We start from the raw sequence: 16,417 nt of genomic DNA, 5'->3' as shown, positions 1-16,417 counted from the left end.
GCTTCCAGCGCTTTCGTTGAGACGAGAGAAGAGAGAATGCGTTTGCAGCGTACGTCAAATTTTACTCCGCTCACGTTTTGGATCAATCGTTCACATTTTTGCTGCGTTGAATTCGCGAGGCAAAAAGTTCTTGTAGTGAACCCATTCCATGGTTACTTAAAGCATGCTTGAAAAGTGTTTCAGGGCCTCTTTAACTTGAAGCAGCAGGCGAATCAAATGCGATGCGTTTGCATAGTGGGCAGAATTAAGAAAGAACCGAGTATGTACCGAAGACAAAAGGTCTATTCGATTCAGCCTAGGTTCTCTGCACCTTCTGCACTTTTTCACGGTGCGCTGCACCTAGGTCCTCGATTCCCGAAGGTGCAGCGGCGCCCCCTGCACCAACGTCCTCGATTGTGGCGGGTGCAGGTAAGGTGCTGCCGCGGTGCCGCGAACCCTTGAACCTCCCATCGCGAGGGTGCAGCATTTTGGGTGCAGCCACACAACCTGCTACCCGCGCATGCTTGGCAGACAGCAGACGACAACGCGACCAGCAGACGACAAATATGCCGGTGGTCGCGGACATCGACGGTGTCCAGACCGAAATTTTTCCCATCGTGGACGAGTTTGGAGTTATCGTCTTTGACGGCGACGCCGAACTCTACACTACCACAGGTAATTTTGGAAAAGCATGCTGGACCATTTGTCCGCTCACTGGCCCGACGGGGACATTTCTTCATTACCCTTTGTTTTTTTTGTGGTTGTTGTTTTGCCTTTTTCAGATGGGAGACAAGTGCGGGTAGTTTGTGCGTCGGGTCGTCTTGCCAATGCTGACCCGACAAACGAGCATGCCATGCCGGCTATGCCTACAACGCAGCCAACACCGCCAAACAATGCTGAGCCGACGACGCAGGCGTCCGCTGCTGCAGCTGCTGCGCCTTCTCCGGGTCGTGCGCGTCGCGACGACTCGGAAGAAGCTCTATGGAGCAGTCGGAGGACCAGATTTTTGATTGAAAAATATAAGGAGAATTTCAGAAACATCGGAAAGAAGGGAGGACTGAGGTGAGGCAGTGATGAGCACGTTGGTGATAAGCACGTGTGCACTACTCTGTTAACTTTTTTTTTTTTGCTCACAGGAACAAAAAGCAGTTGTTCCTATACATGACGGATGCCCTGAATGAGGAATTCGAGTGCTCGCTGAGTGTGCTCCAAGTGACGAATAAGTGGAAATCACTTGAAAGAGCCTATAAAAGAGCCCGAGAAAACAATCGGAAGTCCGGCAGCGGAACTGTGGAGTGTAGGTTTGAAGAGTAAGTTTTCAGTGCTTATTATATCTTCTTTCTGAGTGCGTAATTCTGTCCATAACCAACTTCTATTTCATGCGTAGAAAAAAAAAAAACAAAAAACTTGCACAGTGGCACGCACTTAAGTGGTTTTTCTTTTCACTCGAACCAGCTCATTGAAGCAGCCTTCTCCCTTACTGAATTTTTTTTTTTCTGCAGAACAAATATGCCCTACAGTAAACCCCAATGTGCCCCCAAAAAAGTTATCATGCAAAACAACCTACATGCTACAAAAAAGCTGTTAGGAGTTTCAAAAATGTTTTTGAAAACCCCAATTTTTTGTTTTTAAAGTGACAGGGCTTGTGCAAAATAAGTTTAGTTAGCAATCATGCATCTCTTTCTCTCATTTCTTTGCACTACATGCAACCAGTCGCCCAAAGTCACATTACGCTAAAGCATTAGGAAAGTCTGAGTCTCTAGCAAGTCTGGAGCTTCAGCTATTTTTGTCATCCTTGTTATGGGAACTGTAGACAGGCGATTGCACCACTGTAGGGTGCACTTATGGTTCCTACAAGTCGTGTGGTCCGGCCATAATTTGTTTGTATTCCATTATGCACTAGTAGCACTGCTTTGTTTGCACACATCAGCCCAGAGATCCTCTGTTGCACTATTTGCCGGTTATGGATGCAATAATAAACCGAACTGGCTGATTTCCCATTGTCTTTCTCCTGCCTTAACATGAAAGATAATTGAAAGAGAATGATGCTGAAGCTAAAGTTTAAGAGGGCTTGTCTTTCCTCTTGTGATAACTTTGGCTCAAGCGACATTTCCTGTTCAACAGATCACATCATTGCAAGCCTCTATCTTCTCCTAAATTTCTTTATAGTACGAGTGGAAGTGGTGACGGAAGGCACATTGCCATGTACATACTAATGCTTTGATGCCAATTGCATTCAATTTTCAGAGAGATGGCAGACATCATGGATAAGCAACACCATGTCAGCCCAATCGTGACTTATACACAGGGGTGCAAAATGGTCCGAGAGGACAAGGAAACGTAAGTTTGGTCATCAAAGAGAGGTAAAAGCACCACTACTATACAATATATTTTTTCACAGAGAACCAGAGGCTCGAGTGCAAGCTGCAGCCCCAGCCAGCCAGGAGTCTAGTGCTGAGGAAACAGCAGAAGTGCAGAAGCGTAAGGCGAAAGATCCGCCTTTGGTGCAGCTGCTGAGAACGCTTGAAGAGATTGAAAAAAAACAGGGCTGCTCGACATACAGAAAAAATGGCCCTGCTGGAACGTTTTGTGAGAGCGTATGAAGCAAAAAAATAAACTTCTTGTTCTCATGAAGTCTCGTTTTATTGCATTGGTACAAATCACATAGGAAGGTGAAAATCGGAGGAGCAAAGCGTGTGAAACACACGATTTCAAGTCTTGACGGCAATGTTCTTGCGTAGCAGTTCACACAAGTATGCAAAACATTTAAAAGTCTCCTCAGCATTGTGTGTCAGCAATGTTCTTGCAAAGTAATTCCAAGCATGTAAAACACTTAATCTGGTCTCAGCACTGTGTGTCGGAAAAAGCAGTTCACACAAGTATGCAAAACATTTAAAAGTCTCCTCAGCACTTTGTGTCGGCAATGTTCTTGCAAAGTAGTTCACAAAAGCATGTAAAACACTTAATCTGGTCTCAGCACTGCGTGTCGGCAAAAGCAGTTCACACAAGTATGCAAAACATTTAAAAGTCTCAGCACTGTGTGTCGGCAATGTTCTTGCAAAGTAGTTCACACAAGCATGTAAAACACTGAACCTGAAGTCTCAGCACTGCGTTTCGGCAATGTTCTTGCGTCGGCGTTTACACATCTCTCTAACAGCTGCAGTGCTTGTGATGGCTCCATCGTTGTCATTTTCAATGTCGTCTTCCCTCGGTAAATCCTCGAAGTTGCTCAATGTGTCGCGACTTCTGCTACATAAATTGTGTAGCACACGTGCTGCTGTGACAATGAGGCAACACTGATCAATGGTGTCTGCATCCACAAGATATAACCGCCTGAAGCGCTGCTTCAAAATGCCAAAGGCATGTTCTATAGCTACGCGTTGCTGGCTGAGCCTCTTATTAAACTTTCGCTTGTAGCGCTCAAACGTGGCCCTGTTGTTCTTGTATGGAGGCATTAGCCATGGAAGGAGCGGGTACGCTGCGTCTCCTAGTAAATAATCGCCGGCTCACTTAGATTCTGCAGTGCCGTAGAAGGGGCTCTCTCTCAGCACACGTGCGTCGTGTACGCTGTGTTAGATGTGGGACGAAGGACGCTGGAGGGTGAGGTCCCTGATGTAACCGGGTGGAGGAACTGAACGCTGACAAGAGGATACGAGAAACATAACAGAGGTTTTGTGACATTATTTACACATATTTACAGAAAGGAACAGGATAGTGGTTTCACAAACCACGAGCGTGGTGGTTGAACACTACATCGTTCAGAGCCCGGTTCAGAGAGCGCAATGTCCAGCACTCTCCGCGTCGTTTTATGCCCTGTCGGGCTCCTCCTCTCAGAGCCGAACACCAATCACGCACACACAAGTGAGGGAGGCGAGCATACAAGGTCCACGTGAACGCTGCACGGTGGTGGCGCCAGCAGGGCTGGTCCTCGTCGTGGGTGTGCCGTTAGACGAGCGTTCCCACGATCCTGGCCGCATACTTCAAAGGGCCCACTGCACAGCTCGCCCAATTAGCGGGGCGATCTGCGTGCGCTGTCCGTCGCGGTCTCTTTCAGAAAGACGCCGTCTTTGTTGGCCTCTCTCGAACGGCTAATGGCGTCTTGGCGACACGACGTCTTGGTCCTCCGGCTAGCACGTACAGTGCCTGACGAGCATAGGCAGTCGGCCGGTCGGCTTGGTGATTGGGGATCAAAAGGGAGCACCGCTCCTCTGTCAGCTCCGGCGCCGGCCACGACAGCTTTGCCGTCGCCCGATGAGTCGCCGAGTCCATTAGTCACCGCTTCTGCTTGAAGCGACGACAAAAGGTCCGCTTTTGAAGGACGTGAACTCGCCTCTGCCCGCCGCCTGGTCTGGAATAATCACTCAAATACTTGACAGCGTCGGTAAGACTGGGCGCCGAAGGGATTGAGAGATGAATCCCCAGGCCAAACCTAACAGCTCCTCCGCCGCCCGGAAAATCTCGGCTGGCCAGCGCTCCCAACCGCTGGGCACGAAGAGAAAGGGTGGTGACGAGGACGATGGCCTGGCTTTTCTCTCTCCAGCTGCGTACTCGAAACCAACTCCCAATCCAGCTCACAATTACCGACAACAGCAAGGCGAACAACACAACACAATACCATGCCGCAGTCAAGCACATTGGACCCGCTTACAACCCTCCAGGCTTCTCAAAACACAAACAAAAGAGAAACCTGTACGCTAAAATTTTGAAACAATTTTGTGCCGCCAAAGTTACAACAATCATGGCTGTGGAGATGCTTACTAAAGATGGAACAAATTGCCGTGTGAGAAAAGCACACAAAGGCAAATACAATTTGGCCCCATAAACGAGAATCACTCTTTCACAACTAGCTTTCTCCAACCATCCGCACTACTAAGTTGTAACTGACATTTAATTTCCTGACTAATTTCATGAAATACCACTACCTAAATTACACGCAAATGCAGCCCGAACCCACGAAAGATAATTGTGCGCATCCTTCATTCTCTAATACTTAACGTAGTCGTGAGTGCCTACTTTTCTGACACCCTGACGCCAACAAAACTCTCTCACATCAAATCAAACTGCGTCTTATCAATCCTAGAAAGGTATCTAGCCTCAAATTTTGGCGAACGCCACGCTCTCACCTCAAGTGATCATTTGATCCCTATAAGTCATCACTAAAACAAAATGAAGTAAACCTGGTGTACTAACACGCTCATTTGCTGGATGTAGTTTCATGTCAGCCCATGTTTTTAAAGAACGCACATGACTTTGCTGTGCGCTCTAGCACGACATCATACTATCATCCAAAGAACGCTAGCACACCAACACGCACCTAACCATAGGCGATATCTCTCTCACCTAGGTATCCTTAAACCCGCATCTGAACGTGAATTTTCTCAAGATATCGAACTGTGTAAATCCTTAAAACGCATCTCTAATCTCAACGTTCGATATAACATAACGCTCAGCTAAAGAATTTCACTTGATTCCTGAGCACATACTAAAATAACAAAGGTAAATGCAACTCGTGTACTAACACGCTCATTTGCTGGATGTTGTTTCATGTCAGCCCATGTTTTTAAAGAACGCCCATTGCTGTACGCCCTAGCACGACATCATACTCTCATCCAAAGAGCGTCAGCACACCAATCGCACACCTAACCATAGGCCATTTCCCTGCAACTCAACTAAAAACATTTACAATGCCCTTAGAAAATCTAGAAGGGAAAACTGTATCCAAACAAACTAGCCTGGGAGAGGACAAAGAAGTATTACTTCAAAACCAATAATAATCAAAAGCATGCTACTAAGAACACTCCCCTGTTCACTCACCAGCTTACAGTTGTCCCTCCTTTCAATCGCACTCGTGGCGGTCGAGGACTTGGCGGATTTCGAGGGCGCCCGAGGCAAAGTCGCGTAAGTGCTACAAGCTGAACGGCAGCGCTACGCCTCATTTGCGATTTCGGCCGTCCTCTGTCAATCCGGCCGAGGGAACCCGAGCAATGCAAGGGAAAGAGTGACGGGGTCCTATTTGGTCTAGCCGAGCGGTGTTTAGCTATTGTGGTCTTTCTTCTAGGACCACGTCGACACTCTTTTCCATGAAAAGCCCTAAATCTCCACTGCGCATACCGTCTCGCGAATGCGCGCTGTGGTTTACCCTTTCGCCGCTGGCGCTTTACTTCCCGCCACAAAGGCCTCTTCGCTGAACTGGCCGATGAGCCACCCTCTTTCCTTTTTCCCCGATGCTTGCTTCCTCCTTTGTGCCTTCGCTTTGTCGCGCGCGTACCCTTCACCTGTCTACGGCGACGCTTGCGACCCGTTTTCTCACAACTAGGAAGTTCGCCTCGGGTTGCGTCATCGGCTGCTCTACAGCTCGAGGGTTCTTCTGTACCACCTGCTACACTATTTTGCCTGTTCGATTTCCTAGCACTGATGCCATGTCGGGCCGATTCCTTTGTCTTAACTTTGTACTCACGCACCCAACTAACCTGGCGCCTCCCATTTGATTTCATTTGCGCTGGACCCGCTGGTCCCTTTTCTTTCGTCCGGCAGTTCAGACGTATACAAATGAACTTTGTCACTGACGCAAAATGCCTAGTTCTGCTTGCTGCGCCAATAGGCCTCAAACTTTTCTGAACATGCGTAGAGCTGCTTGTCTCACTCGCGACTTTGCGACGTCTCTTGCGTCTGCGCTGCTTCCTGCGACTCGTCTCTGAGCCTACTGCTCGCAGCTCAAGGTGGCTAACACTCTCACTACACTCGTCAGCTGTCGACGCCTCTCCGTCTAGATGATTTTCGAAAAAACCACCTATTTCACACTCTAGATCGGCGGACAGCTTGACGCTCTTAGGAACAGTGCAGCTGCTTTCCTGCAAACACTCTAGCTCGCATTGCTTAGAGCTGTCTGCGACTGCACTGATATCCCCGCTACCTACTTTCGCTGCTTCTGAGCTTTCTTCGGTGTCCTTGCGTACTTCCACACTGTTCGCAAGATCCACCGTTGCGACAAACACAGTTGAGGTCTGTGCCAGATTGTCTACAGCTATCCTTGCTGTTTCGCTAACAGCTAACTGGCACAGCACCTCGTCGCACTTGCTCTGGCCTTCGTCGGCCTCTCTACTTGGCGCAGCATCATTCGCAGCACTCAAACTAGTCAAGGTGGACGATTGGGCGAGTTGGTGATTCATGATCAACGTATGTAACTGCGCGGTAGTAAACACGGACGACAAGAAGATACAAGGACAAGCGCAGCGCTTGTCCTTGTATCTTCTTGTCGTCCGTGTTTACTACCGCGCAGTTACATACGTTGATCATGACTCAAACTAGATTCGCCTTTGAATCTGCTGCTATGTTCACGTGTGCTAGCCTTCTCTTTGGCTCTAAACTGCACCTCACTCATTTGATTATCGCACTTCTCGTGCGCTACAGTTTCGAATGGCTGACTCTTTCGCCTCATTGCCTCGATTTTCTGTTCCAATTGATCGAGCCGCTCTTTTCTATCCCTTATTTTCTTTTCTTGTTTCTCAATTTCCTGCTTTTCAAAAATCTCTACTGCGTTTTTAATATCCTCCTCACTGGCTTTTTGTGAGATCAGCATCCAAATCGCTGTCCTGCCCATTCTTTCCTCTATTTCAATGCCTAGATGCTTACTCACACACAAAAGTTCATCTCTTAGCATTGCCTTCCACGACATGATTGCCGTTGTACTTTGGTCCTGCATCTCACACAAATGTAGGGGATCCCTCTAACACACAAATAGGTGATCTCCCTAACTCACACACAATCCAGCTTCTAATCAACGCACACTCAAGAAATGAAGCCTGGAAAGTTACAGCAAAGACCAAGCACTCACCACAGCACAGCACCATGTCGCGAAGTCCATCCCGCCGCTGCCAACCAGTTGTTAGAGATGGGAAGGAAGATGTTGCAGGTGATGGCATCCGGGTGGAGGAACTGAACGCTGACAAGAGGATACGAGAAACATAACAGAGGTTTTGTGACATTATTTACACATATTTACAGAAAGGAACAGGATAGTGGTTTCACAAACCACGAGCGTGGTGGTTGAACACTACATCGTTCAGAGCCCGGTTCAGAGAGCGCAATGTCCAGCACTCTCCGCGTCGTTTTATGCCCTGTCGGGCTCCTCCTCTCAGAGCCGAACACCAATCACGCACACACAAGTGAGGGAGGCGAGCATACAAGGTCCACGTGAACGCTGCACGGTGGTGGCGCCAGCAGGGCTGGTCCTCGTCGTGGGTGTGCCGTTAGACGAGCGTTCCCACGATCCTGGCCGCATACTTCAAAGGGCCCACTGCACAGCTCGCCCAATTAGCGGGGCGATCTGCGTGCGCTGTCCGTCGCGGTCTCTTTCAGAAAGACGCCGTCTTTGTTGGCCTCTCTCGAACGGCTAATGGCGTCTTGGCGACACGACGTCTTGGTCCTCCGGCTAGCACGTACAGTGCCTGACGAGCATAGGCAGTCGGCCGGTCGGCTTGGTGATTGGGGATCAAAAGGGAGCACCGCTCCTCTGTCAGCTCCGGCGCCGGCCACGACAGCTTTGCCGTCGCCCGATGAGTCGCCGAGTCCATTAGTCACCGCTTCTGCTTGAAGCGACGACAAAAGGTCCGCTTTTGAAGGACGTGAACTCGCCTCTGCCCGCCGCCTGGTCTGGAATAATCACTCAAATACTTGACAGCGTCGGTAAGACTGGGCGCCGAAGGGATTGGGAGATGAATCCCCAGGCCAAACCTAACAGCTGCCAACGTAACCAACAAAAATGTCAGTGAAACGGCTGTTTGCATCGCAGATTCCTTGAAGAATGATTGAAGGAAATTTTTTTCTATTGTAGTAGGATGCCGGTGATTCATTCTGGTGCGGAATCTCTATGTGGCAACCATCAATACACCCAATAGTGTTCCTCGGACCTTTACCGTCGCTCCTAGCAGCAAAGCCTGCTTTGATATTCGCCCGCTCTTGATCGCTGGGCCAAGCAATCACTTCATCACTAATGCTAAAGAGAAAGTCAAGAACCCGTTTCAAGCACAGAGACACGGATGACTCGGAGACATCAAAGGTATCGGCGATTCTATACATGCTATTCTGCGTGCCCAAGTAGCTGAGAGAAATCAGGCAAGTTTTTTCCGCTGGGATTTGGGGGCGTCCTCCCCGCGGCCTAGGAAAAAAGGGCGACGACTTGAAGCGCCCCACGAGTGTTTCGAACGTCTCTCTTGACAGCCGAAACAGGCGCTTGAATTCGTAGTCAAAATAACGGGCCACAACTTCCTCGTAGTATCTAGGTGTGCGGTTACGATCGCTGCGGACCAATTGGGCACCAATTTGACACAACACTGCGTCGAGTTCCTCATCATCACTGTCAAATTCAACCAATTCCATGGCGATGTGGAGTTCCTCCATGTTAACAAATCACGTGCAAATCCTCGCACACAACTGACAACCGCTTGCCGGTGCGTGCTAAGCCTCACTAGCCCTGTACTGCCCGTACCATGACCTACTACACTCCTGACCTGTTCAGATAGCGGGGTTCCTATGGGAGCGCGTGTCCCCGCTCTCGTTCAATCGCTCGCCGTAGGTGGCGCTACCTATAACCTGTTCGTCTGCTACTTTACGGCTGTTTGGACGGCGCTAGAGTAAGAACGGCTGCATTCCGTGATGAACAGCCGGCATATATGTGACTATTTTTTCACTTAGATGACTGGTCAAGTAAGCTGTTCAGTGTGACGAAAAATTTATTGCACACTGGTGGACAAATGCGAGAATCCGTAGACTTACATAGTGTAGGACAGCATATGTGATGTTGCGTCCATTTAATTGCAAAGAATTTGTGAATGACTTTTGAAATATTTGTTTCAAAATTATTTTTCATTAGTGCATAATAATTACGCAATATGAGTGCTCTGTTGGCCGAAATATGACCACGAACACTCAAGCTGACGTCAGCGAACAGGTGCTGCCTAGCGCCACGCCGCTCGTAGGTGACGGCCCTAGCGGCAGAAGGTATGAACTAGAACGTGGGCGCTGGAAGAGGTGCTCTCTGGGCAGGTCAGGAGTGTAGTAGGTCATGGCCCGTACCGTAGCAGACGAAAGGCTTGCACTGCACCTCAACATTCGATTGACATTTTAGCGGTGGCGCTGTTGATGCATTGCATTTGCACCCCGTAACGGGTGCCGAGAAACCTGCGACACTGCTGCACCAGGTGTCGGCACCGGCTGCACCTTTTTGTATACGGTTCCGTGCACTTTTCCTGAATCGAATAGACCTTACCAGTTAACTTGTTCAAGGGACACATGATTGCCGAGCGCAGGTACTTCAAATAATAGCATCTTAAACAAATTCGCATAAAAATAGGTGACACAGCTGTATATTCGTGTCAAAGGTGTCGTTATTATTAATAAATTTGGGTGTAGTTTGAAGAACAAAATGAAATACAATGTTGTGATCAATTTACGCAAAAACGCATGCGTCAGAACCAAAACCGAAACACAGCTCAGCTGCGCATTGGCGCTGCGGACAATCACGTGACGTCGCGAGCTGCGAGGAAGAAGCGCATGATCGCCGTACCCAGCAGAGGTGGGACCGTTCTCCGGGATTAGCTTGTTCAAATTCATTGTTGTTCCGTACCTTATTAGCTGAAAGCTATGAGCGGCAAGGACAGGATAGCCATCTTCCCTTCTCGCATGTGAGTAAAATTATCTTGCTTTTCCGCAATTCGCTGCGAAGCGACGTCTTCGGCACCGTCGGTCCGTTCCAGCCTTTTTCAGTTTGACAACACACATGCCAGGTGTTAGAGGTGGAGAACGGCGTTTCTTTGGTTGCAAGAACCGAATTTTGTTCCTTTTGACTCGTTACAGGGCCATGACCCTCATGAGGTTACGTCTCAAGGGTGCCCAGAAGGGCCACAACTTGCTGAAAAAGAAAGCCGACGCTCTGCAGATGCGGTTCAGGGCGATACTGAAGAAAATCGTGGAGGTGCGTACAGCTGCTTAAACAGCTGCTGTTTTACGACCTTGCTGCTTCTGACCTGGTGCAGGATTGCGAATGCTGCTTTATTGCATGTAAATCATTCTAAACTTTGCAAAAACTCGGTTGCTTTATTGCTGTAGGGGCGCTATGAAACTGACTGAACGTGGTTTAGGTTTTGTTGCGCCGGTGTCGTTAGTGCTCAAAGTGTCCTTCTCTTTTACATTTTGCTTTTAGAGCATCTTTTCAGCCAGATGAGCTTTTCAGCGCAGAATATTCGCACGCCACATAGGTAGTGTTGGCGAAGTGCCACTTTTTTTGTGTTATTAAGGTCATCGTAGTTCGTACTCGCACATTTTGCACATTTTGCTCCCGTATTATTTTGTGCCATTTGTGGCCAGTGATGATTAATAAACATGACAAAGCAAGTTAATGAGCTCGCAAGTTCATTGGATCTCCCTTGTGCCCAGTTTGCGTTAAGTGAACCTGCCGTTTGCAGACTATTGTTACAGATAATCTCTTTGGTTGACACGATGCCAAATTTTATGGGGGGCCTGCCGTCCCCTGAACAAAAGACTAGCAAATAAAATATTCAATGTGGAAATTCACCGTCACTGTTTGCACAACAAAGAGGCACTTCATTTTTCCGTGAATATTCCAGCTGACTGCATTACGCTCAAAGGTACAGTGTCTTTATTTAATGACGAGGAACACATGAGCACACGACCTGTGTTTCGCAGCGGCTGCCTAAAGCATCGTCAACCTATGGCTGAACAAAGCATGTTGGCTTTCGAATCTCATCTACAGACAGTTTGCTGGTGACGTCATGGATGCGCGACATAACACCAACATGGCGGCTTTGGTGTCGTCAAGGCCGTAAAATCACATGGCTCTAAACTTGCTTTAGTGTGGTAACGTTGCTGGAACGTCATTGGGCTTTTGTGCATGGAGTAACGAAGGAACCAGTATGCGATGCACCGATAACACTAACATGACATCACGAAATTCATGTTTCACCGTGTTGGTGTATTAAAGTGGCTGTTTTAGTGACGTCAGTGCAAGCCATCTATTGCCAAACACGATTACGAGACATGGCTGGTAGAGAAATGCTGCCTGATCACACCCCCTCCCCGATTGTGCAAAGGGCGATGCCTGCTGTGCGTTGTCTGCTGCCAACAAATAAAACGTGATGGACGAGCACGGCGCGAGCGGCAGGCATCGCCCAATGTCACTTGTTGCGGGATCGGTGAAGGAACGTTACTTAGCAGTGCTTGTCTGCCGGCTACGTCTCGCTATCCTGTTTGGCAATAGATGCTGCGACAAGTGAGTATGCTTTTCTTAACTGTCGGTTGATGGTGCCTCTAGGCAGCCGCCACAGAGCGCAGGCCATGCACTTGTGCATTCCCTTTCATGAAGGACGACTGTGTACATTCTTCGTCTGAGCTTTTTTTACAAAAAAGGGTGTCCAGCGCTTTGTGCTGAATATTTCGAGATTGGGAGTATTCATCAACAGTTTATTCGTCAGGGCGCGTCTACTGTGTGGGAGCACTTGTTATTTCCAGCGGTCTGTCATTTTTCAAAACATTCAGGGAGAACCATGTGAAATTTCTAATGTGTTTTCTTTGTCTGAGGAAATTCTTGCTTGTGGTAGGTCTGAAAAGCCTTGTGGTGTAAGGTGCTTGTTTGAGCTAGTTGTTACTCCATTGAACGGCTAAGTAGCACAAACTTCAGGAGAGGATCCGACAGTTCGCCGGAATGGTCTAGTGGCTAAGGTACTTGGCTGCCGAGCCGCAGGTCGCGGTATCGAATCCCGGCTGCGGCGGCTGCAATTCCGACGGAGGCAAAATGCTGTAGGCCCTTGTGCTAAGATATGGGGGCATGTTCAAGAACGCAAGGTGGTTGAAATTTCCGGAGCACTCCATTACGATGTCTCTCATAATCATTTCGTAGTTTGGGGACGTTTAACTCCACATTTCAACTCAGTGCATGGGTTCCAACAGCTGATAGTCTGGGAACACTAATGGCTAGCATGGTGTAAGAATGAACCTAGTGCTATTCCTGCATTGGGCTGCAGAAGATGACTCCTGCCTAAAAAAATTAAAATTCTGGTCAGTATACTGCCGAGAAATTTCGCTACAGCATGAAGATTTTCTAATTTCAGTGTTTTTCATAACATATATGCTTTCTTAAATTTCTTGTTGATGCAAAGGAAAACAAGTTTATTGCCACAAATAATGTGAACATTACAGGGTTTTTTCCAGTTAAGAACACGTGCAGCTTGCTTGTTGAATTTTCATCTTGAAAGTGTTTGTTGGTATGCTATATTTCACGCTTGGGTTGTCAAGAAGCTTTTTTCAGGTTTATCTGGTAGTGTTATTGCCGGAACAAACACTTTCATCATTGTAAATTGAACTTGTTGTATAGCACAGGCTCTATCTATATGACTTCGCATAAAGTTTGCAGCATTTAATTCATTCAGTTTCAATGTTGCCCACACACCAATCATGATAGCTTTGAATTTTTAGTTGCACAACAAAACGCTACACAATGAGACCATTAGCGGTGTTGTGTTACTAAGCAGGAAGACTCATTTCTGCCCACTATGGCAGCATTTTGACAAGGACAACATGTAACAAGATGACCTATATTTGTGTGCACCTGAATTTACAATTGAAGTTAAACACATTAATAAACCTCAGATAGTCTCAAGTGTTCTTCACTTGGGTGGGACTTGTAATTAAATCGTGGTCTTTGTAATTAAATTGTGGTCTTTGTTTCAAAAGCTGTTTCAAAAGCTGTCTAGCTGTTGTAGCCGAACACAGCAAGTCTAGACTATTTTTATTGCATAACAACATGACTCAGCGGATATAATCATGTGAAATGTTTGAAGACGAACTTTCGTTTATTCATTTAAAAGTACCTCATAGACCTCTAGGGGCATTGTGGAAGAAGCTATGCTATGTAATTTTTAATTGTGTCGGTAATCTGTTAGCAAAAAGAACAGGCCTAAATATGTGTGGAAATGATAAAAAGAAAAAAGTTACAGCAACACGTACGAAAATGTATTTATCATTATGTTAGATAATATTCTAGAAAGAGAGGCAAAAAGATGTGTTTTAACTATGATAGCTCATGTGCAATTATATTTGACACATTCAGGTTAGAACAGTATAGGTGCAAAGCAAATGTGAAATAACTTGGCTATTACAAACAATTATTTAACTAACTTAAATCTGCACAATGGAAAGAAGTGTGATATCAAGGCCATTGGAAAAAATATATGTATTTAACCCAAGTGCACTTGTAAACAATTGTAAAGGCAATAAAAAGATTAGTGTGGTATGGCATTTAGCATTATTTTGAACAAATTTGTTGTTACTAGATGCCTGAAACTTTCCTGGTCACTCTGAAACGCTATGGCGCTGGGAAGCTTCACCTCTGTGTACCACCAGAGTAGTGACCGCAGCATTCAGATGCTCTTTGATGTCGCGCAGACAAAGTCACTGATGGGTGAGGTGATGAAAGAGGCAGCATTCTCCTTAGCGGAGGCCAAGTTCACGAGCGGCGACTTCAACCAGGTCGTCCTCCAAAATGTCACTCGGGCTCAGGTCAAGGTCCGCTCACGAAAGGACAATGTTGCAGGTACGTACATCACAGGTGGTACTCTTTAAGAGACGCATAAATATTCGTCATCAGCCACATGTAGCATCAACAAAGTACTCATACTAATACCTCGCAGACGTGTAGAAGGTACCTCGCTTTTCTGCAGGAAGACAAATAATGGTGTAATTGTTGCTGTCCTATACTCACGAAAGTTATACTTTATGGCGTAGTTGATACCTTGAAAACCAATGCTTCAAGCACAGTTGCCCTTGCCTCAACACAATGCTGCCCTCAGAATTTACACCAGGCAATATCGCAATTATAGGTGAATGTTGTTTTTTTTTGAGATGTGGTTTTGTCAACCTCCAAAAGCAGCTATGCCGACACGGAGGTCAGTGGAACCCTATTTGAGAACCACTGTATAACAGCATAACGGCGACATGACAACACTCCGTTGACATTCTGAACTCGCTGCAAGTATTTCAATGCGATGGCTCGAGCTGACTGCGCAGTGGCACAGCACAAAGCAATGGTATAGGAGGATTGGAGTTCAGATCCTGCCTTTGGAGTCAGTCAGTGGTACTAGGAGTGATGGTTTCTGTGACCCCATTAGATGGCGATTAGTTCGTGCTGAAGGCAACCTCTAGGGCTATCAGTGTGACGGGGGCGTCTGTTACAGAGCTGGCTAGCAGGGTCTCCCAGTTTTTGCAGGCTGAGAAGTTTCTAGATTCCTTTTGCTGTTTGGTTTGCCAGGCAGTCTCGAAACATGCTACATTGTGACTGTCCACATTATGAGTGATTACATTTACATTTCTTGATTAAAGGGGCCATGACATGGTCACCCGAGAATTCATCATTTTCAGCAAGGAATACACATAAAGGATCTATTGTTCCTTCACATCTATGGAAAAATGTCTACAAAATAATATTTCTGTGAGGAATAAGCCCTTAAAGAGTTACTGGCTATAAACTTCAGGACATCACAGCCGCATGGAGTGTATCGTAAGAACCGGAATATAGGTCGGACGGGAATATACGTAGACCCCTCAAACTTTGAATCTCTGAAAAAGAAATTTTTAAATATCGCAAAGTATTGCGGCACACATATTTTGGTTGTGTCGCGTATTTACCTTAGTATATACGCGACACTACTAGCTGCACTGTGGTGAAGTTTCTTTTTATTTTGACACTAATCTTATGTTGTCAAGCACCAGAAGGCCATAAAGTGCTGTCCCTCAGAGTTGTTTGAACTTGAGTCGGATGACGTTAGTTTTTCACTAGTAACGTCCCAGAATGTATCGTCTTCCATTCAGTTCAATGCATTACTGATGCAACATTTGTGGAAAGACGAAGTTCGCTGCCACAGCGCAAGGCCTTTCCACTTCATAAATCTGCGCCCGATGGCGATTCCTTGAATTGTGTCCTTGTGATCATAGAATCGCGCGTTATCTCGAGAGCTTTCACGCGGATGCGCTCTGTTGTCACGGGTAGTGACCTTGCATGCAGTTCCCGGACGAATTCGGCGAGTATAATTTCTAGTTCAGGGTGCACTGCAGTCTATCTAGAAACAGTGTTGTTCTTTTTATCATTGGATAGTGTGATGCGCTGCTTTTGGCTTCTCCAGTATCGAATGCTTTCCTACAATGCACCGAATACCCTGTTAAGGTCTGAAGTTTTGACAGGATCTCACTGCTGCCACCAGTTGTTGAGACGTGGCGCGGGATTAGACAGCATACCACTGCTGCTATCTGTTGTTGAGTTGTTGGGATTTCGCGTTACCGGCATTGGGGGACATGGGAGGAAGACACCGAGCATTAAGAGACTGATGAGGGAAACTGTAGGGAGGTTTAGTTTACATTATGTACTGGCAAG

The 16,417-nt window shown here is 46.9% G+C and overlaps 2 protein-coding genes across 3 annotated transcripts in view; both read left to right on the top strand.

Moving 5' to 3' along the window:
- Positions 1-278: 278 nt before the first annotated feature.
- LOC142765304 (uncharacterized) lies at positions 279-2,613 on the top strand. The gene is made up of 5 exons (XM_075866057.1): positions 279-654; positions 762-1,041; positions 1,116-1,289; positions 2,227-2,319; positions 2,381-2,613. Exons 1-5 carry the CDS (start codon positions 546-548, stop codon positions 2,580-2,582), a joined length of 858 nt encoding a protein of 285 aa, XP_075722172.1. The 5' UTR covers positions 279-545; the 3' UTR covers positions 2,583-2,613.
- A 7,890-nt stretch (positions 2,614-10,503) lies between these two features.
- Positions 10,504-16,417, top strand: part of LOC119167599 (V-type proton ATPase subunit D-like) — a 79,517-nt gene continuing 73,603 nt past the window's right edge. For both annotated transcript variants that reach the window (XM_075866058.1, XM_037419097.2), the window contains exons 1-3: positions 10,504-10,661; positions 10,834-10,951; positions 14,437-14,584. In XM_075866058.1, the coding sequence (XP_075722173.1) occupies positions 10,621-10,661; positions 10,834-10,951; positions 14,437-14,584 (307 nt within the window). In that variant the 5' untranslated portion in view covers positions 10,504-10,620. The remainder of the gene's footprint in view (positions 10,662-10,833; positions 10,952-14,436; positions 14,585-16,417) is intronic.

Source organism: Rhipicephalus microplus, chromosome 6 (assembly GCF_043290135.1).
Source record: "Rhipicephalus microplus isolate Deutch F79 chromosome 6, USDA_Rmic, whole genome shotgun sequence".
Classification (NCBI taxonomy): Eukaryota; Metazoa; Arthropoda; class Arachnida; order Ixodida; family Ixodidae; genus Rhipicephalus; species Rhipicephalus microplus.
The sequence above is the reverse complement of the archived record's forward strand: the minus strand, read 5'-3'. Positions and strand labels throughout refer to the sequence as shown.

Coding starts and splice junctions, on each gene's coding strand:
- LOC142765304 (XM_075866057.1), top strand. CDS start 546: ATGCCGGTGGTCGCGGACATCGACGGTGTCCAGACCGAAATTTTTCCC. Junction 1,290..2,226: donor GTGGAGTGTAGGTTTGAAGA/GTAAGTTTTCAG, acceptor TTCAATTTTCAG/AGAGATGGCAGACATCATGG. Junction 2,320..2,380: donor GTCCGAGAGGACAAGGAAAC/GTAAGTTTGGTC, acceptor ATTTTTTCACAG/AGAACCAGAGGCTCGAGTGC.